Source organism: Cavia porcellus, unplaced genomic scaffold (genome assembly GCF_034190915.1).
Source record: "Cavia porcellus strain 051 isolate PalLab524CR breed Dunkin Hartley unplaced genomic scaffold, mCavPor4.1 scaffold_5, whole genome shotgun sequence".
Lineage (NCBI taxonomy): Eukaryota > Metazoa > Chordata > Mammalia > Rodentia > Caviidae > Cavia > Cavia porcellus.
Window position 1 is genome coordinate 53,450,207 of NW_026947488.1, and position 26,052 is coordinate 53,476,258.

Sequence of the window (26,052 nt, forward strand, 5' to 3'; positions counted from 1 at the left end):
GTTGTTAACCCGAGTTTCCCTAACCGGGTGAAGGAAGGATCACCCGGCAAAACCAGAATCCAGTGTCTTTTTTTTTTTTTTTTGTCTTTTTCCTTTTTATCGTACCGGGGATCGAACTCACGACTGCCTGCTTGCAAGGCAGGTGCTTATGCCACTAAGCTAAATCCCCAGCCCTCTCCAGTGTCTTTTTGTCAGTGAACTTTTGCAATGGAAGAGTCAGGGGTTTAACAAAATAGAAAGAACAGGCAGCCGTCACACAATGAAAGAAAAAGTGACTTTATGATGAAAGCAGAGTACAAGCAACAGTCTAAGCCAGATCTTAACCCAGATCTATTTGAGGGCTCTCTGCCCTAGGATGGGCCTCTTGTGATCTATCCGTGCAGATCAAAGCAGAACAAAGCCCTAGACTAGCAATTTTTGAAGAGTTGGCTGATCTCAAAGGGCCTTTTACATCCCACACCCCCTCTTCCCTGAGCTCCCTTTTTTCTCCCTTCAGGGATCCCACAAGTAGAGTATTTGGGAAGGTTGACTGTAAGCTGATTAGAGGAAGTGGGAGAGTTCCTATAGGACCAGGAAAACGGCAAGAGAGGCAAAGAAGAGACAGGGGCATATTTCTGGCTTTATGCTGCTTCCTGAGGTCTACCCTCAGGTCTGGGCTCCTGGCAGGTAGGGCCAGCCCAGCCCTGATAACAGTGGCAGCTAAAGGACTCCCACGTTCCAAGGCTGCCATCTGGCTGTACATGCAGAAAGGCTTCCCTTTGTCCTGGGTCTTGCCTGGCACAACGTCCATGACCATGGCACAGCTGGTGACTACAGGCCATGGCTGCTGTGGTCACATTGATCACATATGGGCCTAGAGTGCCCACCAGATAGTCATGGAGATGCCAGCACTCCTCCTAAGAAGGAAAGTATGTTTCAAATGCTCCTGTTGCATGACCTTGATATGCCCTCTCCCCCAACCCACTCTGGGACCCCAGCAAAGGTGGGTGGTAGAAATGATCACCTCAGAGCTGGAGAAACTCAAGTCTCCCCAGAGCACCACGCCGGCTGCCCCCAGTGCTGCGCTCACACCAATGGTCTGCACCAGGTCATCCTGAAGGTGAAGAGCTAAATCAGACCTGAATCTCCAGTTCACTCCATGATCTGATTCTCTAGAATTGGGGCCTTTGCATTGACCTCTAAGTAGTTTTTCATGTCTTTTAGTCTGACCCCCCTCTGACGAGAGTTCCCTTCAGACCACTAATTCTTGCGTCTTCCAGTACCTCTCTTGTCAGATGCACCGAGAGAGAACATTCCCCTCAAATTCCCTTCAGCAAGACTTTTCTAGGACAGGGCCACTTCCAACTCAGATCCCTAGACTTCAGCTTCTACTTACCTGGGACAAAAACCTCCCAGAGCGCCGGTGTGTGAGGCGGACATAGGCCAAGACAGGCAGAGGATATGGGTACCCAGCAAGGGCCACACGGAAGGCCTCCTCCAGGCGGTGTTGCACAAAGGCCTGGCGGTAGGCAGGTGGCAGCTTGGGTGGAAGGTAGATGCTGGGAAAGAGAGCACTGGAGGCAGCCCAAAGCCAGTGCAGTTTGGTGTTCCGAGCCAGGGTGGCCTCATGGCAGCGGCCGGTGTAGTTGGAGGCCATATGGTGCCAACCATTGCCACAGGCTGGGTATCGATAGAAGCCCCAGAGACCATGGGGACGCAGTGCCCGGCCCAACCTTAGGGTACTCTCCATTAGTGCACGAGCTGCCTGTTCAAAGCTAGTATGGGCTTTGTGGAGCTGCTCCTGAGGGTCTAGTCCAGGAAACATACGCTGCGCCCAAGCCCAGGAGGCTGCCTTGTAAACTTTACGGCGGCCCCAGTTTTCAGCCCAGAGTGGACACCACTCCTCCCAGTCCAGCACTGCCAGGCCAGCAAACCTGAGTCCTAAGCTCTGGCGGATCTGGTAGGCAGCCCATGCCAGGTGGCGATCTAGGGGCACGGCCTGGGGGATGCCCCCATTGTGAACTGTGCCCCTGGGTCCAAGGTAGGGATAGAGGCCAAACTGGTTCTTGTAAAAGATGGTAACATTTTGGCCGTGGAAACACTGGCCACGGTTGGCTATAATGCCCAGGGTAGTGAGTGGTAGATGCACACCAAAGCGAGCCTTACAGCGTGCTGAGGGTACATTCCATAGCACAGAGAAGGGTCGTTCAGGATCCTGCAGCAAGGACTGGCCACATCCCAGGCACAGGGCTATGCCCATCACCAGAGCTGGGCCTAGCTGCATGACCATGCCACTGAGATGGAAACCTGTAGGAGAGAGGGAATAAACTTGAGTCCATGGCCATAGGTTCTAAAGAGCAGGGAAAGCTCCCCAAGCTCCTCCCTCCAAGGATGGGGGTGATGGAGAAAACAGTTCTCGTAGGAGTCTAGTAGGTCTCAGAAGAGCCATATGCCAAACTGCCATGGGCAGCTCCTCTCCAGAGTTCTGTCAAGGCACCAGTGTTTTCGGAGACATCGCCATCTACAACTGTCACAGGTTCCCTTCTTTCCTCTGCCACCTTGGTCTCTGCTTTAAGGATAGTAAGCTCTCACCTCATTTGCCTAGCTTAATTTCCACTTAGCAAGGGGCTAGGGATTTAGCTCAGCACCTGCCTTGCAAGCAGGCGGTTGTGAGTTCGATCCCCAGTACCAATAAAAAGGAAAAAAGACAAAAAAAATTTTTTTTCCACTCAGCACTAGTCTCTGCTATGATATCACCTGCTATAGGTTGCCTAGATCCTTAGGGGGAATGAGCGCACTTGGGCTCCTAAGGCATCTGTACCTCCCTGTTCTAACACTGACGTTGCCACTGAATGGTTGTCTTGTCTTCTTGGATGGGTACCCAATCTGTCTGTAATTCCCCACTGCCTATGCCCAATCCAGGGCCTGATACACAGAAGATGCTCAGTAAATGGTAATGAGTAAACAGAAAAGAGAACCACCACTGTTCCCTGAGCTTAGCAGAGTGAGGCAGAAGACAGGTGTTACTCCATCAAAGATCAAAGGGCCCAAGGCCAAATTGGAGGCTTCTGCAGGGATGGGAACCTGAGAAATGAGGGTGGGGGTCAACAATAAATTGTCACAGCCACACCCAACAGAAGCCTTTATTCAGCTATACTGATCACTCTGAGCCATAACTACAGAACCATCTCCTGGCCCCAGTAGTACCCAGGAAACATGCCCAGGCTGAAACTGCCCCAGGGGCTAGGGGCTGAGGTATAGCCACTAGGCTGAGGGTAGTATTGTCCTGGGCAGTCCAGTGACCCAGGACAGTGCCTTGTCTCAGGTAGCTCTCAGATATCTTTTTTCATCCAGAATATGGGGCATCCCCTCAGGTCTTGGTACTGTGTCTCCAGCAGGTTTTGTGGAAAGGGCCCTGCTGGAGGTGGAGGTAAAAGGGTAAGCGGCTGGGGTAGGGGAGGAGGTGGTGGCAATGGGGGACCCTTGGGGCTGCTTGGGGCAGCTTGGGTAGTCAGACTAAGAACCATGGAGGGTGGGTGGGGAGCAGGAGCCCTAGGAAAGGCACGGAACAGGTTGGTGGGCAGCCGTTGGCTGCTGAAGACTAGGCCCTGCACAGGCTCTCCCAGACGGTAGCCCAAGTGGGCATAGAAATACAGCTGATCATGAGTGGTGAGGTGTAGATGGCGAAAGCCCCGGGCCCGAGCAAAGTCCTCCAGGCCCTCCATGAGACGGCGACCAAAGCCACGGCCCCTCAGGGCCCGGGCCACCACCACTGTCTCTACTAAGAGGCTCTGGGGCCGGTCCAGCACCCGTGACAGGCGAGCATGACCCACCACCATGGGGGCTGCTTCAGATGTGGGGTGAGGGCTCAATAGCAACAGACATAGGGGGAAGGCATCTGAGGACTGGCCCAGGGAGTGAAGGCGGGAGGCACGGCTGCGGGGCCACTGGTCATTGATGAGGTCGGCACAAGCATCCATAAGCTCAGGTCGGCAGTGCACAGGCTCCAAGGTCAACTCAGCCAGGCTGGGAGCCGGGGTCTCCTCTGACTGGTGGTTGGGATCCAGGGTAATCTCAGCTGGGCCAGGACTGAAGGTCATCTCTGGATGGCATGTGGAATCCAGGGTTGGCTCTGCTAGCCTGGGGCTCAGGATCAGCTCTGGTTGGTGTGTGGGATCCAGGGTTAGCGTGATCAAGTTGAATCCCAGGGCCACCTCTGGCTGACATGCAAGATCCAGAGTCAGCATAGCCAGGCTGGTACTCAAGATCAGCTCCATCCAATGTGTAGGGTAGGGGTCAGCTTGGTTGAGCCAGGGCTTAGAATGACCTGTTGCCTACACAGAGGATGCAGGCTCAGCTGAGTGAGAGGCTGGGAGCCAAAGTCTCCTATTAGGCTGCAGATGGATCAGTGCCAGGCTGGACACTAAGGCAAAGTTTTCAGGCAGTGGCATTTCTCAGACTACACTGGTTGTCCTACTTTGGTAACAGCTATACTTGGTTGTGCCATGAGGACAGGACTGGGACAGGAAAAGACTGATAATTGCCAAGGGGGCCCTGCATCCTGGAACTGGATGGTGTTGGGGTACAAACTAACCTTATGGTATAGGTGGCCTGGAAAACTCACCTCCTACACCTGAGGATAAGATTCAGGTATCCTACCCCACACTGGAGGAAGACTGAGGGTAATGGTGAGGGTTGCCAGCCGGGGCAGACTCAAGATTCTAACCCCTATCTAATCCCTAGCACCTCACTGTGCCAGGATACCCATCAAGTTCACTTGGTGATAGTCTTATTTCTAGCAGTCTTTTGACAGAAGGTGCAAACCACATACCGTACTTCTTGCTTATACTCCCCCAAGGTTCTCCTAAGAGGAAATATCTTTAGGAGTTTTTTTGTCCCTTCCAGTTCCCAGCCTTTCCAACAATGTGGGGTTATACCAACTGCCTAGTTGATTCTGGGGCCCTATCACCCACCTGTCAGTCTCAGGTTCTCCTTCCTCCACTGTATTTCCTGCTTGGGGTACAGAGTCCATGGACCCATCTCCAACTCTGCCCAGCTTAGGACACTTTGGGCATGGACCCAACTGTCCCTGTAGATGGGACCCTAGCACAGGGCCTGGCCTGTGGCTGCACAGAATGTTACTTCTGCAGGCCTAGTTCCTTTTGGGACTCATAGCCACCCAGATGAGGGCCACAGCTTCCTTCCCATATTCACAGAGATGTCCACCAACAGTCATCAGGTTGGAGGCCCAGAACTTCTGTGCCCAATCCCCACTGTCTGCCCACCTGATTCCAGGTCCTACTGCAAGGAGGCTCCACAATGGTGGATTTCTTGCATTGGGTTGGCAGCTGGACCCCTACCCCTCTACTCACCTGCTTCAGAGTGCCTCCTGTCTTTCCCTTCCCCACTTCGTTAATCTTGCGGACAATTCAGCAACACTAGTCAGTGACAGGCACTTCCTTCCCCTCTTGCCACATCCCTCTTGCAGGGCTTCAAGCCCCTCACCTAACTCAGCTGCCTCCACTGCAGCAGCACCCTGTGGTCTGAAGGGAGAAAGCGCCAGGATCCGTCCCTATGCCTGGAACCGCAGGGTCCCCGGGCGAGCTTAACCCCTTCAGTGCTAACACTACTCACTGTGGGAGGCGCGAGGTTCGAGGCCCTCAGAAAGGGGCCTCCCTGTTTCCCGATGCCTCGGCTTCCCCATCCCACCTATTGTGGCCGTGTAGATTTTGGGGCGGGTGCCTTTAAAAAGCCTGATTCTGTGGGTAGCTGTGGCTCAGTATGCTCTGGGTGGGTGGGGGACGACCGACACAGAGAGGGCGTGCGAGGCGCGGTAGGGCCTCCTGGGACACCTGGCGCGGGGTGGGGGACTAGGGGCTGTGGTGCGCGGGGCGGGAGCAGTACTGACATTTCGAAGCAGGCTCTGGGATGCACGCGTCCGGGATCCACTCGGCTCAGGATCTCGCTGTCTCTGCCTGTCTCGACCTCCTCTGCCTGCCTGCGCTAGCCTCCAGCGGCTCGGCGGACTCACTGCAGTCCTGGAGCTGGATCAGCCAGGACAGCCGCCCCACGCAAGCGTCACCGCCCAGGCCCCGCCTGTGGATCTGCGCGTCACAACACTGAGTCAGGGCAGACGCAGTGGCTTCCCTGCCCTGCGGCCCCAGAGCTGAGCCCAGCTTCTTGCAACCTGACGCTGTACAGCCTGCCTCGGGGTCAAGACACTTCTCATCCCGGCAGGGACTCAGCACTGCTGAGGTTCAGTCCCAGCTTCCGCGGGTCACGTGTCAGCTGGGCGCAGGCGGCGTCTCCATCCCGGCAGGCTCTGCCTCGCCTAGGCCCATCTGAGTCGGTTCTGGTGCTGTAGGGTCACGGGGCTCCCCCCTACCTCCGACGCTAGTGCCTCCTGGAAATGGACAGATTAGGTGGGGCTTGGACCCGGCCCCCAAGAACTGCTTATTTTTCCGGCTAACGTCAGACTTGGGTGAAAGAGACAATCGAAAGTTTCTTGTGGATCGCTGAGCCGGCACATTGCAAGCGCTCAGTAAACAGCTCTTTAAGTAAATCACGACTGCTTTATTGGCTGGATTGTGCAGGGCTGGTGCCTGCACTAACTAACGGATTCAGTGGGCTAGTTACAATTAACACACAGTAGGTGTGCAAGGCTTTATCTCTGAACCCCGACAGCTTTGGTTTGAATCTTAGTTTCTTTCTTTTCTTTGTGCAGAAAGTACACATCCTCTCTTTGGGTGCCTCAGTCTTACTAAGAAGAGTGAGTGAATAGCCCATTCAGCAAACTCAGCACAGGGCTTGCTGCAGTTCAAAAACTGTCTCTAAGGGTCAGGGATTTAGCTCAGCAGCATAAGCACCTGCTTGGCAAGTGCAAGGCTGTGAGTTCAATCCCCTGTTCAAAACAAAACAAAACAAAACAAAACAAAAAAAAAACCCTCTGTCTCTAGTGGAACTGTCTATGACACTGCCACATAGACACATATGAATGTGGATCAGTGATGTCTGCCTCTGCTGCTAACTTCTTGTGTGGCTGTCCTGGTCTGTGAGTGCATTTGTGTGCAGGGCACATTTCCATAATGGTGACTGAGTGTACTCCTGACTGTGACCATATCTGTATTTGTGGAAGTCATGGCCAGCCCAGAGTACATTGGATGCTCATGTGTGCAGACTGGTGTGGCTAATCATCATATGTCTGGCTGCTCACATGATGATCCGCGCCAGCCAGGATAGCAATGACATCTGAACTCCACAGCCATCTGTGCCTGATCTTCATGTGACAGGGCACCTTTCAAGGTCAGCGGCTTGCCACCTGGTGTGAACTGGATGGAGAAGCTGGCAAGGCTAAGGATGAGGAGAGCGTCCGGATGGCTGGGGCGGCGGACACAGCGGCCATGGCCAAAGCACAGAGCTTGACTGCAGAGAAGAGCCCCACTGGTCACATTCAGGATGAAGGGCCCCAATGTGGTATCCATATACTCTTTGATGGCCTGGCATGATTCCTGGGTGGGAAGGGGAGTGTTAGGGACACCACAGCCATGCTTGGGCCCACCTAGGGCATTGAGATACTATCATGCTGCCAACCAGGACTTCAGAGGTAAAAAGGTGGCCCTAGGTCGCCTTAGTTGGCTTGATGGCCCTGCACCCCCTTATTTCTGTCATCTGAGCTTACCTTGGAATTTGTGTCCTCTGAGCTCACCCAGAACACCACTCCTGCTGCCCCCTGAGCTGCGCTCTCCCCCAGGGTATGCTCCAGCTCCTCCTGGAAAGGAGATAGTTCAGCTCTGTGAGGCCTCCTTCCCTCCCTGTGGAAAACTGCAACCCCCAGCTGAGCTTGCCCCGGTAACCAGAGGCAAGCCTGCCCACTATACTGTACATGCCACACAGACGAACTAAAATTTTTTTTTTGTCTTTTTCCTTTTTATGGGTACCGGGGATCGAACTCATGACTGCCTACTTGTAAGGCAGGCGCTTATGCCACTGAGCTAAATCCCCAGCCCCGAACTTTTGAACAAGTGCCAAATGATCCCTGCTTAGTGCAGAACTTAGCACAAGGTACATCAATGAATTCGAGAAGGAATGGATGAAATTGCCCCAAGGCTATGTGGCCTCAGTTGTTGGACCTAATGCCTGACAAGGCTGGCTGCTGAGATGGGCAGAATCACAGAAGACTTACCATGGGCAGAAGATGGCTTGTTGACTCGTAGAAGATCTGGGTGTAGGGCAGCACTGGTAGACTGGGGTTCCTGGCAGCCCTGGCCACACGGAATGCCTCAGCCACACGATGCCGCACATACCTCTGGGTCTTCCCTGTGCCCACCAGTGCTGCAGGTATGTAGATACTGGGGTAGAGGGCACGGCTCTGGTTCCACAGCCACCCTAGCTGGTCATTCTCTGTAGGGATGCCTAGTGGACACTGGCCTGTGTAGTTAAGACTTTTAAAGTTATAGTTGTAGCAGTCAGGGAAGCCATAGAAGCCCCAGAGGCCACGAGGACGCAGTGCCTGTCCTAGTTGGAGGGTACCTGCCATCCAGGCCTGTGCAGCCTTCTGGAACTGGTCCTTGGCTACTGTCTTCACCTGACTTTCGGGCCAGTCAGGGTGTTGTGCCTGAATCAGTGCCTGTGAGCGCTGCCTGTAAATATCCTTGGTGTCCCAGTTGAAGGCCCAGCGTGGCCGCCATGCCTCCCAGTCAATGACCACCAGCCCTGAGAAGTCCGGGGCAGGCATGGTAGCCTGGATGTCGTGGAATGCGTAGGCCAGGTGTTCACCCAGGCTGGCATTCTGTGGCAGCCCACCAAACACGGGCTCCCCAGTGGTTGTGTAGTAGGGGTAGGTGCCCAGCTTTGAGCTGTAGAAAATAGTCATGTTAGGGCCGAAAAAGGTCTGCCCAGGGTTGGCTACCACATCAAAGACACTGACATCCACATCCACGCTGTAGTTCTTCAGGCACCGCTGGGTATCTGCATTCCAGACTGTGATGAAGGGTTGGTTGGGTACCACAGGACCCCTGGAGCTTGGGGCCATGTCAAGCAAGGCCATGAAGAGGGTACAAATTCGAAGCAGGTGGACTGTGATGACATGGAGGGGGTCTGGGGAGACCTAGCCAGGGAAGGTACAGTTGAGAGCAGGCTCTGACCCCTGCTTAGTGCAGATGGCCTGAGCCCCTTGCTCAGGAATCTATCCCTGCTGTAGTTTTAGTTAAACATTGACCTGCTGGACTCAAGGAGGGCAGGGGCACCGGGCAGGGAGCACAGCCACTGGAGGTTCTGAGTTGTCTTTGAGACTAGGCCTCCACTGTTTGGCTCCACAAACCTCTTCCTCCCTGAGCTTATCTACCCCACTTTCCCAAAGGTCAGGGCCAGGATATCTGTTCTGGCAAGAGCTGATGGATGAGGGGTGCCTTTCCTGTCTCAGCCACCAGAAATACTGGCAGCTGCTGGAAGAAGGGATGCTTAGTGACCAAGAAGAGGTCAGCCCAGCCCTCCTGTACACCCAACAGTCTGCCCCCCTTATCCCTACAGACCTCTGGACTGAAGGTCCTCATCTTCCAAATTTCCTGCCACAGCGGGTAGGATCCTAGGCAGGTTTTACCCAGATTCAGTCCCCGAGCTACTCCAAAAGATCCTACAGCAACAGCTGATGCTGGAAATTGAGTTTGTGTAAGTGGTCACGTGACTCAAACCAGGGGTGGGCCTCTTGGGGTGGAGGTGGAGTTGGGCCAGAGGGGGCCCCTCCCACTGGGACAGCACTAAAGCAAGGCTTTGTGGTTGCACTGGATCTGGCAGTTGGCCTTGGTAGTGGCAAAGGCAGCTGGTCAGGCAGGTCTGTGGCCCTGAAGTTTGGGTGCCTGAGGATTATAGTCCCGGAAAATGTACTTTCTCCAGGCCAATACAGGGTGATGTTGGCCTGTCCGAGGAACTCTTGCCCTCGAGAACCCCTTCTTCCTTAGATATTTTTTTTCTAGTACTGGGGATTCAGTGAGTGCTGAACTGCATCCCCTTTTTACTTTTTATTTAAGACAGGGTCTCACTAAGTCACGAAATTGTCCAGGCTAGGCTTGAACTGGTTATCTTCATGCCTTAACCCCCTGAGTAGCTGGGACTATAGATGCGTGCCACTGTATTTGATAAAGAGTATTTTTTAAATAAAGATTATTTATTTTATTTTATTTTATTTGTCTTTTTTGAGACAGGGTCTTGTGCCATGCAGTTCAGGCTGGCCTTGAGCTCACTTTGTAGCCCAGGCTGGTCTGGAACTCGAAAGGATCCTCCTGCCTCAGCCTCCCAAGTGCTGGGATTACAGGCATGAGCCACCACACCTGGCGATAAAGAATATTTTAACACACACACACACACACACACACGTATTTCTTTCTTTCTTTCTTTTTTTTTTTTTTTTTGGTCTTTTTCCTTTTTTATCGGTACTGGGAATCGAACCCACACTGTCTGCTTGCAAGGAGGGTGCTTATGCCGCTGAGCTAAATCCCCAGCCCCACACGCATGTATTTTAAAATATGTTTTACAGCCACATACGATGCTGTAGGTCTATCTAATCCTGACATTCTGGAAGGCTGAGGCAGAAGGTTTGAATTACTCAGCCTGGGCAATTTAGCAATTTAATAAGACCCTGTCTGAAAAAATAAAAAGGGCTGGGGATAGAGCTCAGTGTGATGGTCCCAGGTTCAATCTTTAGTACTTAAAAAAACATTTTTACAATGGTGTTGGGCATAGTGGCACACACATCTGTAATCCCAGCATAAGTTCAAAGCCAGCCTGGGCAATTTAATCATTTAGAAACCTATCTCAAAAAATTTAAATAAACCAGGTTTGGTGGTGCATGCTGGTAACCTCAGCACTCTGGAGGCTGAGGAAGGAGGATCACCGAGAGTCTGAGGCCAGCTTGGCTACATAGTGAGTTCAAGGCCAGCCTGAACTGCATAACAAGACCTTGTCTCAGAAAAACAAAGATGAAATATGGGCCAGGGATATAGCTCAGTGCATAGGAGGTGGGTTCATTTCTTTGTACAAAAAAAGAAGAAGAAGGAATCTAAGCGCCTGATCTCATCTGAAGAAGGAGGAGAAGGAAGAAAACCCAGTCTGCATTCGTTATTACATATTAATCATCAATACTTTCATTTTTTTCTCCCAACTAAACGAAAGTTAAAACAATTTTGTGGGCCCCTAGATGTACATCTACCTTGGACCTTGTACATCTTTGCTGACCATGTCCAGCGCTTCCATCCTCCTCGATGTAGAGACCCATCTATCATCACCCTTTGTGTATGTGCTGGGTCAGTGATTGTGTCTTTGTGAAGATCCAGTTGATGACCATCTGTGCAGGTGCTTGGGTCTCATCAAGTGTGAGACTCAGAGCCTGGCTTTGTGCATGCGTGAGGCCTTGAGGTCACGTGACAGATCCCATGTTTGTGTGACCACAGTGTGAGCAAGAGTCTATCAGTGACACATCCTAATTCACTAATTTGCTCACTGACTCAGAAGCTGGTTGTAGAGACCTGCTAAGTGTTTAAGCCCAGGCTTGTCTGCCGGAGAGGGGGAAGCAAGCCCCATGTTCTCGCCCAGGGTGAAAGTGCTGTCGGGACCTACAGCTATGTATCTGGGCCTGAGGTAGTGAACCCTAGGCCCACTGGCTGTTGGAGCAATGACACTGTGTAGGCGATGTCACGGGTGTAAGGGGACATAGATATTTGGGGACGGTAATAGCTGTGGTGGGCCATACATAGGAGGATCGGAGCTTTGCACATCAGGGGCTGACAGTCATATAGGGATTATACCAAATGAGTCTGGGTCACCTATGGGTGTTGGGAGTTACAGGAGTGGGTGAGGTAGCTCACAGTTGCACATAAATCACATCTGAGGGAGGGAGATCATAGGTGTGGGAAGTTGAGCCAGACATGTGGCACATGCCTATAAGCCCAGCATTCAGGAGGCTGAGGCAGGAGGATCACCACAAATTTTAGGCCAACCTGGGTCACAGTGAGACCTTGTCTTGATAAAAAGTGTAGGTTACAGTTGTTAAAGAAGACATCACATTTGCTTCCTTGCCCTCCCTCTGCTAATCTCCATCTCATGACTTTATGTACCAGGGATTGAACGCTCAACCTCATGGTATCCAGGCAAGCACTTATGCCACTAAGCTAAAACCCTGGCCCTGTATTTTTGTTTTTTGAGACAAGGTCGTGCTCTGAAGTTCAGGCTGACTGTGAACTCAGTATATAGCCAAGGCTGGCCTGGTGACCCTAGGCAGTCCTTCTGCCTCAGGCTTCTAAGTGTGAAGATTATTACAGTGTTGTGTTACCATAGCTGCTTTCCCATGGCTTTTTCATTTTTCTTGAGATGGGGTCTTGCTATGTAGCCCAGGCTGGCCTTGAACTCATGGTGATCTGGTGATCCTCCTGCCTCAGCCTCCCAAGTGCTAGGATGAGAAGTGTGTACCTCACGTCCAGCTTCTCTAGCCTGGCCTCTTTCATTACCCTCATGAGCAGCTGCAACCATATCACTTCCCTTCCGTATACACCTGCTTCACCATGGGAATTTCCAGGATTCCTGGTGCTGTCACTCAGCCCTTCCTCTCCGTTTTCTGCCATCACCACGCACAGGTAGGGATGCCTTTACAACTTGCGTTGGTCTGGATTTGAGCAGGCCTGTTCCTCCTCCTGTGCTGTTTTTTTTTTTGACAGGGTCTTGCTAGGTAGTTGAAGCTGGACAACTTACTTGGTAGCTCAGACTGGCATCAAACTCCCAGCAATTCTCCTACCTCAACCTCCTGAGTGCTGAGATTACAGGCATGTGCCACCAAGCCCAGCTCTATGCCACTCCTTTAACCACATCACCTCTTTATCCGCGTGCTTTCCAGGAGCACTCTCTCCTTTTTTTCCATTCTTGATTCTGGCATCTGATGAGGTCTTGGCATCATCTAGCATACACCTCCGTCCATCATTCCAAGGAGCACAGAGGTCTTGTTGGTGTGGTTCCAGACTCATCCCCAGCATGCAGCCCAGCTCTGGCCCAAGCGTGTGGTCTGTATTTACTGAATGGCTGAGACAGTTGCTGCCACCAGGCACTCAGTCCCAGGGTTGCCCCTGGCCTCTACCCACAGCTGATTCCAAACCACACCCTAGTAACCAGAACTCCCAGCTGCAGCTGTGTTCTGACTTCCCCCAGCCTTTGATCATACTTTGTTCTCTGGCATTAAGCTGCCTCCACCCCTTTTTCATTGTAGAAAGCAGTACTGCAGGACACTTCCCCTAGCTCATTCTTCAATGTCATCAGCACTCCCTTCCCTCCCTTTCTTCCTTCCTGTCTGTTTCTTTCCAGCAGTGCTGGGGATTGAACCCAAGGTGCCTTCACACTTTTATCTAGATTCCCAGCTCTTTAAAAATGTTTCAATTATTATTATTATTTTTTGAGACAAGGTCTTGCCATGTAGTTTAGGCTGACCTCAAATTTGCAGGGATCCTCCTGCCTCATCCTCCTGACTACTGAGGCCCATGCCTGACCAAAAAAAGTAATTTTTTAAAAAGAAGGTCTCATTAAGTTGCTCAGTTGTCCATGGCAGGGCCTGAAACTTGTAATCTTGTTGCTTTAGCCTCTCAGAGTGCTTGGATTATAGACCTGTGCCACCATGCCTGACTTTCTGATGCTGGGGATTAAATCTAGGATCTTGTGCAGGCTGGGTACTTACTACTGAATCACACTCAGCCCTTCTGTGGCTTCTTAAATCTGTCTCCCCAGAACCAGTAAATCTCCTGAGGGCTGTTTGGGTGAGTAGTCACTGATACAGGGGCACACCACATGCTAAGGAAGCACTGTACCTTGGAGTTATATCCCCAGCCCCAAAGCTGATCTGAGCTGTTTCTGCCCTTAGGCTCAGGAGGCCTCTTCTCAGGGTCATTATTCATCGCTATAGTGTGACACTGATTGAAACTCAGGATATCCCAACCCCTTGCCAGCCTCCCTCCCTACCAGACCCAAAAAGGGCTGTGGCCCAGATGGGGAAAGATGGCAGGAACCTACCACTCTTGGGGCCAGGGAGTAGAAGAGATGCCTTTGTCAATGGTCACAGCAGGGAACATCAAACAGCCACTTCTTCCTGTTCTCCAGGGTAAAGGAGGGGCTGGCAGACTGAAGCAGCTGTGAGGGCCAATGCGTAACAGCTCTACTTCTCACCAGGCTGGGCCCAACTCCGCGCTCATCAGTACAGAGAAAGTGAGGTCTCTGGGGTTTGGGAGGAGTAGCCCCTGCTCCAAGACAGTTGCAAAGTGGGCAGCTGTAGTGCCCTAGTGCCGGTAAATACATTTTTTCAGGTGAGAAGTTCTCAGCAGAAAGGGTTTCAGAGATCTGAGTTGAACCTTATGGGTGGCCCTGGGATTTTTCTCACATGTCCTGGCTCAGGAGCAGAAGACCAAGCACTGAAACTGTTTTATCTTTAATTTACAAAAGAGACCAGAAAATAATAATAATAATAACAATAACAATAATAATAATAACAACAACAAACTATCCAGGGGCAAGGGAGTAGGGTCAGGCCCTCCCCAGCCCAGCTGTATCCTCTTCCCTTTGGTAGGGAGAGAAAGAGCCTCTCAGGGAATTTCCAAACCTCCCCCTTAGAACAGGGGTCTGGCAGCTGGTGTGGGTATCTTGCTAGGCATCCTGGGGGCTCTGCCCCCTCCAGATTCAAGGTTGTCTTACCCCTACCGGCTCCTTCATGCCCAGGAGAGCCTCTACAGCCCAAGCCAGCTGGCTTGACAGCCATGTGGAGGACCACTACAAGGTCCAGGTAAGGGCTATGGCTCCCACAGCCAGGAGGCTGCTGAGGTAGGACCCGACCCAGCCCCTGCTGGCACCTCCAGCTGCATGCCCATGGTCCTGGCACTGTTCACCACCCCAGCCCAAGTAGCACTGGCAACGAAAGTGTGTCCTCAGGTAGTTGAGGTCAGCCCGGCTGAGCTCTCCCTCAGGTTGTAGCTGGAGTCCATCGGGTACCCTGCCAGGCACTAGGCGGAAGCTGCTGGTGTTGAGGTGCAGGAAGGTATTGGAGGTGGGGTTGCGGCGCACACAGCGTCCATGGCCATGGCACTGGGCCCAGCTACAATACTGGGTGGCCCAGGACACATTGACTACGTAGGGGACCAGCAGATCAGTCAAGTATTTCTGGAGGTACTGGCAGGTCTCCTGGGAACAGAGGCCAGACATAACAGGTCAGTGTCGGCTGCTTTAGCCTAGGGGCCTAGATAAACTGTCCACACTGTGCATGCTTGATAAGCATTCTACCATTAAGCTACACCCCTTGCTCAACTGTGCCATTTTTTTTGGTCTTTTTCCTTTTTTATCGGTACCAGGGATCGAACTCACAACTGCCTGCTTGCAAGGCAACTGTGCCATTATTTATTTATTTTTTTGAGACAGGGTCTCATTATACAGTTCAGGCTGGCATTGAGCTCACTTTGTAGCTCAGGCTGGCCTGGAACTTATAACAATCCTCCTGCCTTCCAAATTACAGGCATGAGCTACCACACCTGGCAGTTTTTGTTTTGTGAGACAGGGTCTTGCTCTGTAGTTCAGGCTGGCATAAACTCACTGTATAGCCCAGGCTGTCCTCAAACTAGTGGCAGTCTTCCTACCTCAACCTCCTAAGTACTGGAATCACAGGCACGCACCACCACACCCACTACACCACACTGTACTTTTTTTTAACAGCATACATTGTGTGTACACACACAACACACACAGGTGTTCCTGAGCCCTCAGTCTCTGTTCCTGCTGAGAAGCAGATGTGGTCAGACTGGAGCCTAGCTGGGCAGGCAGGGAAGGGTGGGACTTGAGAGCTGCTAAGGACAGCATTTCCTCTTTCCGGGGAGAGGACAGGCATGCCCTCCTCTATTGAGATGAGGGACAACACCTTGGGTGAGTGCCTGAAAAAGAAGCCAGACTAGTTTCACACACCTAATGAGTCTGGGAGCACAAGTCCAAATGCTCTCCTTGTCCCTGTAACACTCAATGCAGGCAGGCTGGGTGGGTCTCACTTACCATACTTGAGGTGTCGCCCCAGAGGATGACACCAGCTGCACCGAGGGCTGCACTCTCACCGATGGTAGAAACGAGGTCCATCTGTGTGGGAAGGGGACTGTCACTGGAGAAGACTGGGACCACAGGGTGAAAGAGGAAAGGGTGGACAGGCTTGTTCTGACCTGCTGACCCCCTGCAGCACTATTTGCCTCCAAGGGAAGGCTCAGCCTGTCTTGCTTTCTCCTTAAATGAGCCTATTTCTAACCCATGTTGAGCCTCAATCTCCACATATAAGCCCATGGCATATGGATCTACCAGGAGGGACTCCAAAGTCACAATGCCTGGATCCAAGTCTCTGTGCTGTTCCGGATATACTGGTGCTTTGGGCAAACTTCTTGGCACCTCTGTGCCTCAATTGTATCTACAAAGTGGGGATATTGATGTCACCCTTTCACAAGATTAGAAAGAGGCCAACTGAAGAGAGATGGAGTAGCCAGTAAACTCCATGGATCTGGATAACCCAAATATGCAGTGTTCCCCAGGAAGGAGGAAGGCAGGACCCTGGGAGGCACATACCTCACTAAGTCCTGTGAGCTTGCTGGTATGGGTATAGGTGGGTCGTGTGAAGACGTAGACTGGGAGTGCATGATTGGCATGATGGCTTTGAGCCACACGGAGGGCCTCCTGAACACGGAAGCTGACAAAGTTGCGGCCCTGAGCAGAGGAAGCCAGGGTTTCATCTAGGTAGACAGAGGGAAAAAGGGCTGTGCTCTCGGCCCACAACCAGGCCAGCTGATCATTGCGAGCCACCTCGACGTCAGGGCAGCGGCCTGTGTAGCTCTCCCAGTTCTGCACATAATCATGATTGTAGCAGTCAGGAAAGAGGTAGAAGCCCCAGAGGTGCTGAGGTCTCACTGACTTGACGTAGTGTAGTGTTTTCAGCATGAACTGCCGTGCAGCAAACTCGAATTCATACTGTGCCTCTTTGACTATCTGGTCTTTTGGCCAGTCAGGGTGACGACTGGCCACCAGCTGGCGAGACCACTGGCGATACACATCTTTGTCCTGCCAGTTGCGCACCCATACAGGCCGCCAGTGCTCCCAGTCGATGATGGCCAGCCCTGCAGGCTCCCGAGTGCGAATATAGTGCTCCACAGGTTTCCTCAGCATCCCCAGGTGTTCCTGGAGGCTGCCATTCTGTGGCACACCACCATGTACAGACATCCCGGCTTCATTGAAGTGTGGGTACAGACCTAGCCGGTCGTAATAGAAAATGGTGATACTCTGGTTCACAAAACCTTCATTGGGTGAGGCCTGCACATCGAAAGCCTTCAGGTCCAGTGACACCTTGTGACGTGGGCCACAGTCCTGTGTGGGTACATCCCAGGCTACCACAAAAGGCCGGCCTGTGAAGATGGGTGGCCCTGTGGGCTTCAGTTCCATGGCCCATGCCACTGGCAGCACCAGGGCCAGTGTGACGATGGGGCCTAGGCCTGCCAGCATGCTGGGAACTGCAGGAAATGCAGCACCAGCTCAGGAACTGAAGAAAGGGTAGGAGAAAACGAGTCAGTTTAGAGAATCTTGGAGGTGTCCACTTTAAACCCTTTCATGCTCTAAAAGCCCAGGTGTGTGCGATACTCTGCCCATGCCTGTTCAGACAACACACGGCTCTTATAGGTCTGCAAGACCATGGGCCACTGAATGGCAGGCAAGACACCTGGGGACTCACTACCAGGAGTGCAGGGCTCCTTCCTGAAGCAAGTAACCTATAATTGGGCAAGAATTTGTTACATCTGAGACCCTTTTGGGAACTGACGAATCAGACTATGTACGGAACTGCTGCTGGAGTCACACGTATGCCTGCATACGATTCAGTACATGTTTTCTGAGATTCATAGTTCCGAGCCGCACCCTGTACCCGTGGAGAACCCTTGATCTACAGTAGCAATAGCATTTGGCACAACTCATACAGAAGTTAGGAAGCTGGAAAGAACACGGCTGCAGATCTGGTATCTGTGCTACGCCAGATGGGCAGAGCAGAGCGGTTGCCGGGGTTAGTCTCATGCGCAAACACTTCCCCAGAGTTAGAGAAGGCCAAAGATGACAAAGGGGCAGCCGACCTCCCACGGTGGAGTCAGCAACCTTCTTGCCTCTCCCTTCACTGCCATCCGGAATGCGCGTGTCCGCCTAGCGCCGGGCCGTACTGGGTGGAAAGCACTTGCCCGGCCTTTGTGCAGGACCCCGCCCCCGCTTCGCACGTGGGGCCAGAGCGCTGTTGCTGGGGATTGGGGTCTTAAGCTGTATCTATGGGGGCGCCCCCGGGGATTCCGAGCCCAGCCCCTGGGGAGAGAGCCTCCAGGTTTGGATCGCCTGCCCTCACCTCGAGCGAGACGCCGCCATCCTGGGCCCAGCTAAGCTCATCCCAGCACTTCGCCCAGGAAGGACCCCGACTCGGCGCCTCTGCCGGCTCAACACTCCCCCCACCCGACCTCCGGCCCTTTAAGAATCCAGCCGGGAAGTGGACCTGGGGCTGGGCAGGTGGCTCCACCGGGAAGCTGTGCCCACTTTTCTTGTCTCCAGTGCCACCTTTCGGGCTCAAGGGCCCCCAGGTCCTCTGCCAAAGAAAGTGACCACCTAGCTATGGCCCAGGGCCACTTAGGACGGTGATTTTTGCTGGAGTCTCAGTCTGGTGAGCCACTCGGCTTGAGATCTACCCCTACAGCCTACTGCCGGTGGTATAGTCCTCCCGGCTCTGCGGTGCAGTCAGCCCCTTAAAGGGACAGGATAAGGAACGGGAACGGAGGCAAAGAATGCCATTTCCCGGATCAGCCATAAGGAGGTGCTGTGGTAGCTCAAAACCTTGGCTGGGTGCTCCTGTGGACGTAGGTCTGCTTTTGTGAAGGTAGGCTGCAGTCCTGGGGTCCGTTTGTGCAGACTTCGGGTTTTAGACCTAAAAGGATTAGGGGCCTCCCGGGGCACCAGTGCCCCGCCCCCTCCTAATCCTGGATCCCCCTCCTAGCGTCTGCTGTCTGAAGACCCGCCCCAGTCGGTTGGTAGGAAGGGGCCAGGATCCCAGGCCGTGGTTGTCCTAGCAACTCTGGCTGTGAGTAGCAGCAACCTGGCTGCAAGATGGGGGCAGGGACATTCAACAGCTCCTCGGGAAGTCGGGTGTACCTTTCTCCTCGACCCGCTCAAGGGCTGGCCAATCCCTGGGATCCTCCTGCTCGGCCTCTCGGGACTCCTGGGGATTCCCGCTCGACTGCAAGGAAGATGCCACCCTAGCAAGAAGTTTCTGGCCATACCTCGGAGAAAGGCCACTGAGATCGCGGGGGCTTGCTTTCCATGTCCCGCGCTCTTTTGCTTCTCAAGTTCCCTTGCTGGGAAGCAGGCGTAGAAGCACACCGGGACAAGCCTGGCGTGAGACTTCGCCTCTTAGATCGGCTCATCCGTTTGGGACTAAGCTCACCAGTCTGGGCTCGCCTCTCTGCCCGTCTGCCCGCCTGCCCAGTCTCCGTGTCGGCGCCGGCGAGGAGGGAACGCGCCGCTGGGAGTGCGTCTGCGGCCGGCACAGCCTACTGCTGCGCTTCGCTCACCTGTGTGGGGAGTCCGTCGGCCCAGTAGGTCAGCGGCCTCCGCCTTCCCGTGGTGAACTTCTCCAGCCAGGCTGCTTGCGCCAGCTGCTGCCCGCTGGGTAGCCTGCCGGGGACTTGATAAGCCCCATTCCCTCCCACTCGCTCCCGCCTCCCATCCCAGCCCTTTCTCTTCACTTCCTGCTGCCCCTCCGAGAGGAAAAGGCCTAGAACAGGCGCCGGGAGATCTCCTTGACCTGTTTCCTTTCGGTGTGCCCTGTCGGCTGGCTGTCTTTCCCACCCTTCATTTGAAAAACAATTGTCCCCACCAGCTGTGCCAGGTGATAGGAAGACTTTGGGACTGGGCTCAGGTGTCAGCTTCCCCACGCCCACAATTCCCTTAACACTGGGGAACCTCTTCCCCCTAACCCTCCCTTGGGATTGGGGCCCAGCCTCAAGTCCAGTGGGGTGAGAAGGGGACCCAGGTGGAGGACTTTTGGGGAGTCCAATTACTTGGGAGTGTTCGGGTTGATGGTCTCCTATAGCAAGTGCCAAAGGGAACCACCTTGGCAGGGGGACGGAAGTTTTTTTGGGGGGGAGGGCTTTCAAGAGATGAGTGAAAGCACCCCAAGTGTGATAATACAATGTGCTAATAGGTCTGATTGTGTATGATAGGGATGGGCAGGGCCTGGGAAGGTCTGCAAGGTACTTTCCTGGGGGATTTGAGTCTGATGATGTTCACAGTTAGGGCTGATAACAGCAGGGGTAAGGAGGTGTGTGTTCCTAGGGGAGGGGGAGCTTGTAATGTGGCTCCTCTCAGAGGAGACTGCAGGGGTGTTCCAACAGACATCACCAGAGGTGCAGACAGATCTGCCTACTCTCTCAGTCCCCAGGGATTCTTTGCCTAACAGAAGGCCATGTAGGGGGCTAAGTCAGGTCCTGAGGACTGCAGTCCAGGACATGGTGAGGGAGGATGCACTGTGCTGACTTCACCAGGGCCAGAGGCCTCCAAGGGCAGGACCCCTGGGGGAAAAAAAGGCCACACCAGACTATCCCAGGGCAGGGACACTTCCTCAGCCAGCCAGAGGAAGGAAGTTAAGCCAAGCCCAGCTGGAGAGAGTGAGGAAGCACTGCCCTGACTCCCATTGTTTCCAGCTCTGGGGTCAGCAGGACAGGCCTAGTACAGGGAGTTCCCCCAGGCAGGGATGCACACATACTACGTGTTAGACAGGATGCTGTGTGGCACAGCAGAGCTGAGACCTAAGGTGCACAGGGCAATCTTGCTTCCAGTGTGACAAATTCAAACTTCTTAAAGGCCAAGTGCCCAGACCCAGAAATGTGGGTTCCTGAATTCCTCCCCAAGTTGAGCTGATGGCCAAAAGCTAAGCTTACTGAAAAACCTACCTCTCAACTGGCCAAAGAAGTATATGCAGAGCTGGTGTGGTACACACCTATAATCCTAGCACTTGGGAGGTTGAAGCAGGAGAATCATTATGGGCTTAAGGCTAGCCTAGACTACATAGGGAGTTCAAGGCTAGTGTGAATTACATGGAGAGACCCTGTCTCAAACAAACAAACAAACGTGTAGGCAGAATGTCCATAGTTGGCAGAGAAGTATTGGGGACTGAGCCTTGCTTGTTAGTGGCAGCAGCTTTTTCTAGGGGCCAGGGAGATGAGACAGGGTCTCACCTGCTAGGTAGTCCAAGTGATGGGATTTTTTTTTTTGGTACCAGGGATCAAACTCACCTGCCAGGCAGGTGCTTATGTCACTTAGCTAAATCCCTGGCCGTGAGTGCTGGGATTACAGGTGTACACACCACACCCAGCAGAGCAATAGCTCTGAGCGGCAGGTGAGTTTGGACTGTAGAACCTGGTAGGAGACCAAGGAAATGGTAGCACACGTCTAGCTGTTGTCCATCGAAAGCTGGGCCTTTGAGCACTGTGAGGTTCAGCTATGACTTCACTTGAGGTCAGATGGCAGTACAGGAGGACTACTTAAGAACTATCTGGAGGCCAGGGATATAGTTCAGTGGCACAGTACCTGCCTGGCAAGTGTTAAGTCCCGAGTTCAATTCCTGGTATCAAAACAGACAAAACAACAACAAAAAGCTATCTAGCTGGGTGTGTGATGGCATTTTTTTTTTTTTTTTGTCTCTTTTGTTTTTATTGGTACCAGGGATTGAAATCCTACGACCACACACTTGCAAGGCAGGTGCTTATGCTGCTGAGCTAAATTCCCAGATCCATGTGGTGGCATTTTTAAATACCAGCACTCAGGACGCTTAGAATCACCATGAATTGGAGGCTGACCTAAGCCACACTGTGCATTCAAAGGTAGCCTAAACTACACAGTGAGACCTGTCTGAGACAGAAGTACGCAAACAACAAAAACAGAAGTACTCAAAACAACAAAAACAACTATGTGTCTGGGTATGTAATCCCATACTGGGAGGCTTAGGTAGGAGAATCACAAGTTTGAAACTAGCTTGGGCTATATAAGGAGTTTAAGGCTAGACCGGATTAACAAACAAGACCCTGTGTCAAAAAATTAAAAACAAACAAAACCAAAGAACTGTATGCAGTCACACTCCAGGTCAGTGGGGCCAATCCCTAGCAAACCATCCTAAGAGCTGATTCAAGAGTCCTCACTACACAAAGTAACAGTCAACAGGTGAGTGCACCATTCATCTTGAGGGATTCAGTGATGAGGTTTGCGTGGATATAAAGCCACCTGCTGGGCATGGCTGGGACTGCCACAGGGATGACATCCTTGGTGCTGGAGATGAGGCACTTACCAGACTCTTGAACTCAGGTATATCTGGTGTATCTTGAACCCAGGTGCCCCAGCTATTGACCTAAACACTGGGTACCACAGTTCCGAAGATGCCACTCTCATATATAGGATCTACAAATAATTTTATTGAAACCAAATAACACAACAGTCTTCCTATGCTGGGGATCACCATCCCCAAGCCATTTCCTGCACTAAAAGCACAGAGCTTGCACATAAGAAATTAAAAGTTTCTATCTAGAAGTCAGACTCTGCCCCAACATCATCATGGACTAGACTATGTACAAATCTTCACATTTTTAATACAGTATTCCTTTTGTTTTTGCTGTCCTTTCTGTCCCTATCAAGGGGCCCTAGTACTTTCCCTTGACTGATCCAGAATGGGTGAGGATACTGTAGGGGAAGAGTGGTCGGCTCCTCATAGCACTACTGGCACCAGCCCTGGTATGTTGTTCATTACAAGATAGTAGACCCTCCAAGTGGGGGTGAGGAGTAGCTGGTACAAAGGCAAGGGGGGTTAGAACAGGTGATTTGGGGCAACTCCCCACAGGCACAGACATCTACAACCTGTCCTGACTGGCCTATATCCTCTTAACTGAGAAGAGGGCAATAACTAATTGCACTGAGGAGGAATTAGCCAAGCCCTGGGAAAGGGAGAAGCTACTCATATCAGTCCCCATTCCTATTAACAGCCAGAAAACTGTCCATCTGAAAATGGGACCAAATGCCAGGTAGGTGGGAAGAATCAGGCTGGTGCTATCCCCAGCCTCTGTCCAATACAGGAGGAATCGAGGTAGCAAACGGCTGAAATGCTTTGACTGGGGGATAAAGTAAGTGAGGGAAAGGAAGTTCCTGTTTGAATAAAGCTCCCAAAGCCCAGGGGCTGAAAGAAGGCAGACTCTGCTTGTAAAGTGCTGTAGCTTCTAGCAGGGCTTGGTCCTAGGCAAGCTTGGAACCAAGCAGGCCAGGCGAGAAACCAGGAACCACAGATTCTTGATTGGCATATGCCTGCCATGCTTCTTGTTTTTTTTTTTTTTTTTTCTTTTTCTTTTGGTGGTACCGGGGATTGAACTCACAACCTCCGTCTGCCAGGCAGGCACTTAGGCCACTGAGCTAAATTCCCAGCTTCTGCCATGCTCCTTGTAGTGGTGGCTGGGAAAGCTGTACTGGTAACTCTGCCATTAGCCTTTGCCAGCCACCATCTTGTTTACACAAAAAACAATACCCAGTTTATACTAAGGGACTGCCCTGCTCACAGCTGAAGGTTCTGGGCCAACAGAGTTTATTCAGGGTTGTGGCCCCAGCCTGGGCTCCTCAATGGAAGCCACACCTTGAAGTTTCTTGCTGGGTCAGGGGATGCTTGTATCCGTCACCCACCAGGTTCACACCTCATAGAGGATCACAGGAAAATCCACGTGGATGCGTGGGGGATCCAGCTTCACGATGCCCTGCCATGGAAATAGAGGCTAGTGAGGGTCAGATTAGGGTTTCTGTTCTAGAAAGTGTTCCTGTTCCTACCTGGCCCGACCCTGTAGTCCACATATGGGTCTACCTTTATATACTCAGTGTAGGCCATATAACCACTGCCCAGTGCCTCACCTGAGGAATCAGATTCTTATACACCCGCCTCAGCTTGGCCCGCTTCTGGCCATTCTTGGTGACGATTGTCTCCTCGTAGAACTCATGAGCCAGATCCCCATCCTCATCATAGAACATGGAGCTGTGTAGATAGAGAAGGGAACAGACTGGGCTGGAGCCCCAGGCATAACAAGTATCACAGACCACAGGGAAGTGTGCCCAGTCCCAAGTTGGGATGAACAATCTTGTTGTAAAGAGAGGATAACATGCCTGGAAAATCCTTCAGCTGGGGTTTTGGGTTTATCAGAAGGACATGGAGAAGGGGTAATGCCAGTTTTACTGTCACACTCTCAAGAAGAGAGGCCATATCAAAACACACTGTCCAGGCAACCAAAGCCACTTCTTATTACTGGGTTGTTCTGCAAGAACAGCCATTCCAGTTTAAGCCCTTAAATGAGTGGGGAAGATAGAGGCTTGGGCATTGGTCTCACTCTCAGTAGCAATGTCCAAGCTAAGAAGGGGCATAAAAGAAGGGAGGTTACATGCACCCGTGGATGGTACAGCCAAATCTGCTGGGTCTCTAAACCTCCACCACACTAAGTGGACCTCCCCAGGAGCTGACTTCCGGTCAGGCAATTCTGCCGCTTCCATGTGCACCCTTGTGGCAAGAGGGGATTAAGTCAGTGCTATAGAGGTAGAAAACAACCTGCTGAGGATCTTTTCCCCTTGGCATCACCCTCAACCCTGGTGCCAACCCTGCCTTCCCAGTCACTATTTTCAGAGGTCCAACCTCCACCACTGTAGGGAAGGGGAGAACCCTAAACAAAAGGTCATTCTCGCCTTGAAAGAAATGGGAGAGAGGAGGGTGAAGGTAATAATCCTCAATTTGTAAGCTAAATTATAAGGGATAAAGAAAAACAATCTTGAGCTCTCGTGCAGGCCTTTGCGGTAAGTGCCTGCCCAGGGACAAGCCTCAAGCTCACTGTTCTCCAGGGAGACCTTCAGAACAGCCAGGCTTCTGGAAGCCAAATGTCCGACTTTTCCCACCCCTTGCCCAGATGGGGGCCCCGAAATGTAGGATTCCTTCTGGCTCGCATACAATGGTCCAGAGGCGGAAGCTCCCCGTAGTGCAATGTGCCCGGGCGCCTGCGTCCTCCCCGAGGCATAATTCACGCCCTTACCCGCGCCTTGTGAATACGAAGGGGGGCACCCCTAGGCCTCGAGGCCTCACCAAAGCTTGCTCAGCGCCCGCAGTCTCCGGGACGCCGCCCCCTGCTGCCGAGGTGAAAGGCCAAAGGCCTCGAGCTTTGGAGCCGCTGGCGCCCATGTCAGGGTCGCCAACGCATGGCGACCCAGCGGCCGCTGCGCTCTCACAGTGCAGAGTGTGCCACCATGCCAGAGCCCTGCCTCTGTACGCAGACGGTGCAGCAGCCACAGTCGACGCCTTCTACAGGCTGGGTTGTCTCCACGGAAACCTCACTTCCGCTTCCGCATGGTCTGCACGGTACCCCCTTCTGATTGGTCATTGGAGTTGTCTGTCAAGGAGGCAAGGCCAATGGCTACTCTCAGGTTGGGCATCCCAGCATGCGCAGCGAGACCACAGGTCCTAGCAGGGTAAACGCCTGCCACCCAAAGAAGCTTCCTCACAAGCGGTGGCGGTGTTTTCAGCAGACTAGTTATCCTATAAGGCAGTTCCAAAGTCCCTGATCGCCACAGCTAAGCCGACCTACACAATCTGGTTATCTCAAATCCGCAGTTTAGTGTCCAGGATAGGCCAGAGCGCTCATATGGCTTCAGTGTTTTATGGTTATTGCTACTCAGCCTAAAGAAAATTAAAAGAGCAGGCCAGTGCCCTTTTGCTTTAGTTGTCAAATGGCTTGTAGTTACAATGTCTGTAGAACTTCAAATTGTGTTGCTTCCAAACTTAGAACACATGCTTCAACAGCTCCACCCTTGATGCCATGTTCAGAGTCTGGTCCACAACAGCTGACAGAGCTATGCTATGGCTTCTCAGAGTTTGTTGTGTATTAAGAGAATGATTTCTGTTAAATTTTAGCTGGAAATTATTCTTGCTTTCACTATGACCCAAGCCTCGAGGTGCTC

At 52.5% G+C, this 26,052-nt stretch overlaps 5 protein-coding genes and 1 long non-coding RNA gene across 12 annotated transcripts; 1 reads left to right on the forward strand and 5 right to left on the reverse strand.

Moving 5' to 3' along the window:
• Nucleotides 1-259: 259 nt before the first annotated feature.
• Hyal3 (hyaluronidase 3) lies at nt 260-6,032 on the reverse strand. Of its 3 annotated transcripts, none has more exons than XM_005006669.3 (4): nt 5,888-6,032; nt 1,376-2,286; nt 1,004-1,093; nt 260-896 (listed from the first exon to the last, which is right to left on the reverse strand). In XM_005006669.3, exons 2-4 carry the CDS (start codon nt 2,267-2,269, stop codon nt 621-623), a joined length of 1,260 nt encoding a protein of 419 aa, XP_005006726.1. In that variant the 5' UTR covers nt 2,270-2,286; nt 5,888-6,032; the 3' UTR covers nt 260-620. The 3 variants fall into 3 exon arrangements, with proteins under 3 accessions (XP_005006726.1, XP_063104980.1, XP_013015387.1); XM_063248910.1 differs by lacking the exon at nt 5,888-6,032 and adding an exon at nt 5,614-5,881; XM_013159933.3 differs by lacking the exon at nt 5,888-6,032 and adding an exon at nt 5,352-5,881.
• Nucleotides 3,107-6,049, reverse strand: Naa80 (N-alpha-acetyltransferase 80, NatH catalytic subunit). The gene is made up of 2 exons (XM_013159934.2): nt 5,888-6,049; nt 3,107-4,313 (listed from the first exon to the last, which is right to left on the reverse strand). The coding sequence occupies exon 2, from the start codon at nt 4,254-4,256 to the stop codon at nt 3,312-3,314; it is 945 nt and encodes a 314-aa protein (XP_013015388.1). The 5' UTR covers nt 4,257-4,313; nt 5,888-6,049; the 3' UTR covers nt 3,107-3,311.
• A 482-nt stretch (nt 6,050-6,531) lies between these two features.
• Nucleotides 6,532-9,694, reverse strand: Hyal1 (hyaluronidase 1). Of its 3 annotated transcripts, XM_013159932.3 has the most exons (5): nt 9,510-9,669; nt 8,509-9,085; nt 8,162-8,406; nt 7,658-7,747; nt 6,532-7,487 (listed from the first exon to the last, which is right to left on the reverse strand). In XM_013159932.3, the coding sequence occupies exons 1-5, from the start codon at nt 9,528-9,530 to the stop codon at nt 7,173-7,175; spliced, it is 1,248 nt and encodes a 415-aa protein (XP_013015386.1). In that variant the 5' UTR covers nt 9,531-9,669; the 3' UTR covers nt 6,532-7,172. The 3 variants fall into 3 exon arrangements, with proteins under 3 accessions (XP_013015386.1, XP_063104979.1, XP_003476738.1); XM_063248909.1 differs by having other exon boundaries at nt 6,532-7,401; nt 8,162-9,085; nt 9,510-9,694; XM_003476690.5 differs by having other exon boundaries at nt 8,162-9,085; nt 9,510-9,663.
• Nucleotides 9,695-14,415: 4,721 nt separating this feature from the next.
• On the reverse strand, nt 14,416-20,238 carry Hyal2 (hyaluronidase 2). 3 transcript variants are annotated; one of them, XM_063248908.1, is made up of 4 exons: nt 19,314-20,238; nt 16,588-17,551; nt 16,033-16,113; nt 14,416-15,177 (listed from the first exon to the last, which is right to left on the reverse strand). In XM_063248908.1, exons 2-4 carry the CDS (start codon nt 17,512-17,514, stop codon nt 14,770-14,772), a joined length of 1,416 nt encoding a protein of 471 aa, XP_063104978.1. In that variant the 5' UTR covers nt 17,515-17,551; nt 19,314-20,238; the 3' UTR covers nt 14,416-14,769. The 3 variants fall into 3 exon arrangements, with proteins under 3 accessions (XP_063104978.1, XP_013015461.1, XP_003476739.1); XM_013160007.3 differs by having other exon boundaries at nt 19,605-20,237; XM_003476691.5 differs by lacking the exon at nt 19,314-20,238 and adding an exon at nt 18,392-18,506.
• On the forward strand, nt 18,800-20,237 carry LOC111753412 (uncharacterized). The gene is made up of 2 exons (XR_002788201.2): nt 18,800-18,913; nt 19,031-20,237. It is a non-coding gene; the product is annotated as an uncharacterized LOC111753412 (long non-coding RNA).
• A 2,241-nt stretch (nt 20,239-22,479) lies between the features above and the next one.
• Nucleotides 22,480-25,425, reverse strand: Tusc2 (tumor suppressor 2, mitochondrial calcium regulator). Its single transcript, XM_003476693.5, has 3 exons — nt 25,131-25,425; nt 23,971-24,091; nt 22,480-23,819 (listed from the first exon to the last, which is right to left on the reverse strand). The coding sequence occupies exons 1-3, from the start codon at nt 25,274-25,276 to the stop codon at nt 23,754-23,756; spliced, it is 333 nt and encodes a 110-aa protein (XP_003476741.1). The 5' UTR covers nt 25,277-25,425; the 3' UTR covers nt 22,480-23,753.
• Nucleotides 25,426-26,052: the final 627 nt, after the last annotated feature.

Coding starts and splice junctions, on each gene's coding strand:
- Hyal1 (XM_003476690.5), bottom strand. CDS start 9,530: ATGAGGACCTTCAGTCCAGAG. Junction 9,086..9,509: donor TGAGGACCTTCAGTCCAGAG/GTCTGTAGGGAT, acceptor TTCCCTGGCTAG/GTCTCCCCAGACCCCCTCCA. Junction 7,488..7,657: donor CAGAGGACACAAATTCCAAG/GTAAGCTCAGAT, acceptor CTTCCCACCCAG/GAATCATGCCAGGCCATCAA.
- Tusc2 (XM_003476693.5), bottom strand. CDS start 25,276: ATGGGCGCCAGCGGCTCCAAAGCTCGAGGCCTTTGGCCTTTCACCTCG. Junction 24,092..25,130: donor TTCGTATTCACAAGGCGCGG/GTAAGGGCGTGA, acceptor CTATCTACACAG/CTCCATGTTCTATGATGAGG. Junction 23,820..23,970: donor ATAAGAATCTGATTCCTCAG/GTGAGGCACTGG, acceptor TTTCCATGGCAG/GGCATCGTGAAGCTGGATCC.
- Naa80 (XM_013159934.2), bottom strand. CDS start 4,256: ATGGAGCTGATCTTGAGTACCAGCCTGGCTATGCTGACTCTGGATCTT.
- Hyal3 (XM_063248910.1), bottom strand. CDS start 5,683: ATGGGGAAGCCGAGGCATCGGGAAACAGGGAGGCCCCTTTCTGAGGGC. Junction 1,094..1,375: donor CTGGGAGGTTTTTGTCCCAG/GTAAGTAGAAGC, acceptor CTTCACCTTCAG/GATGACCTGGTGCAGACCAT. Junction 897..1,003: donor TGAGTTTCTCCAGCTCTGAG/GTGATCATTTCT, acceptor TTTCCTTCTTAG/GAGGAGTGCTGGCATCTCCA.
- Hyal2 (XM_063248908.1), bottom strand. CDS start 17,514: ATGCTGGCAGGCCTAGGCCCCATCGTCACACTGGCCCTGGTGCTGCCA. Junction 16,114..16,587: donor AGCTCACAGGACTTAGTGAG/GTATGTGCCTCC, acceptor CTTCCCACACAG/ATGGACCTCGTTTCTACCAT. Junction 15,178..16,032: donor GGGGCGACACCTCAAGTATG/GTAAGTGAGACC, acceptor CTCTGTTCCCAG/GAGACCTGCCAGTACCTCCA.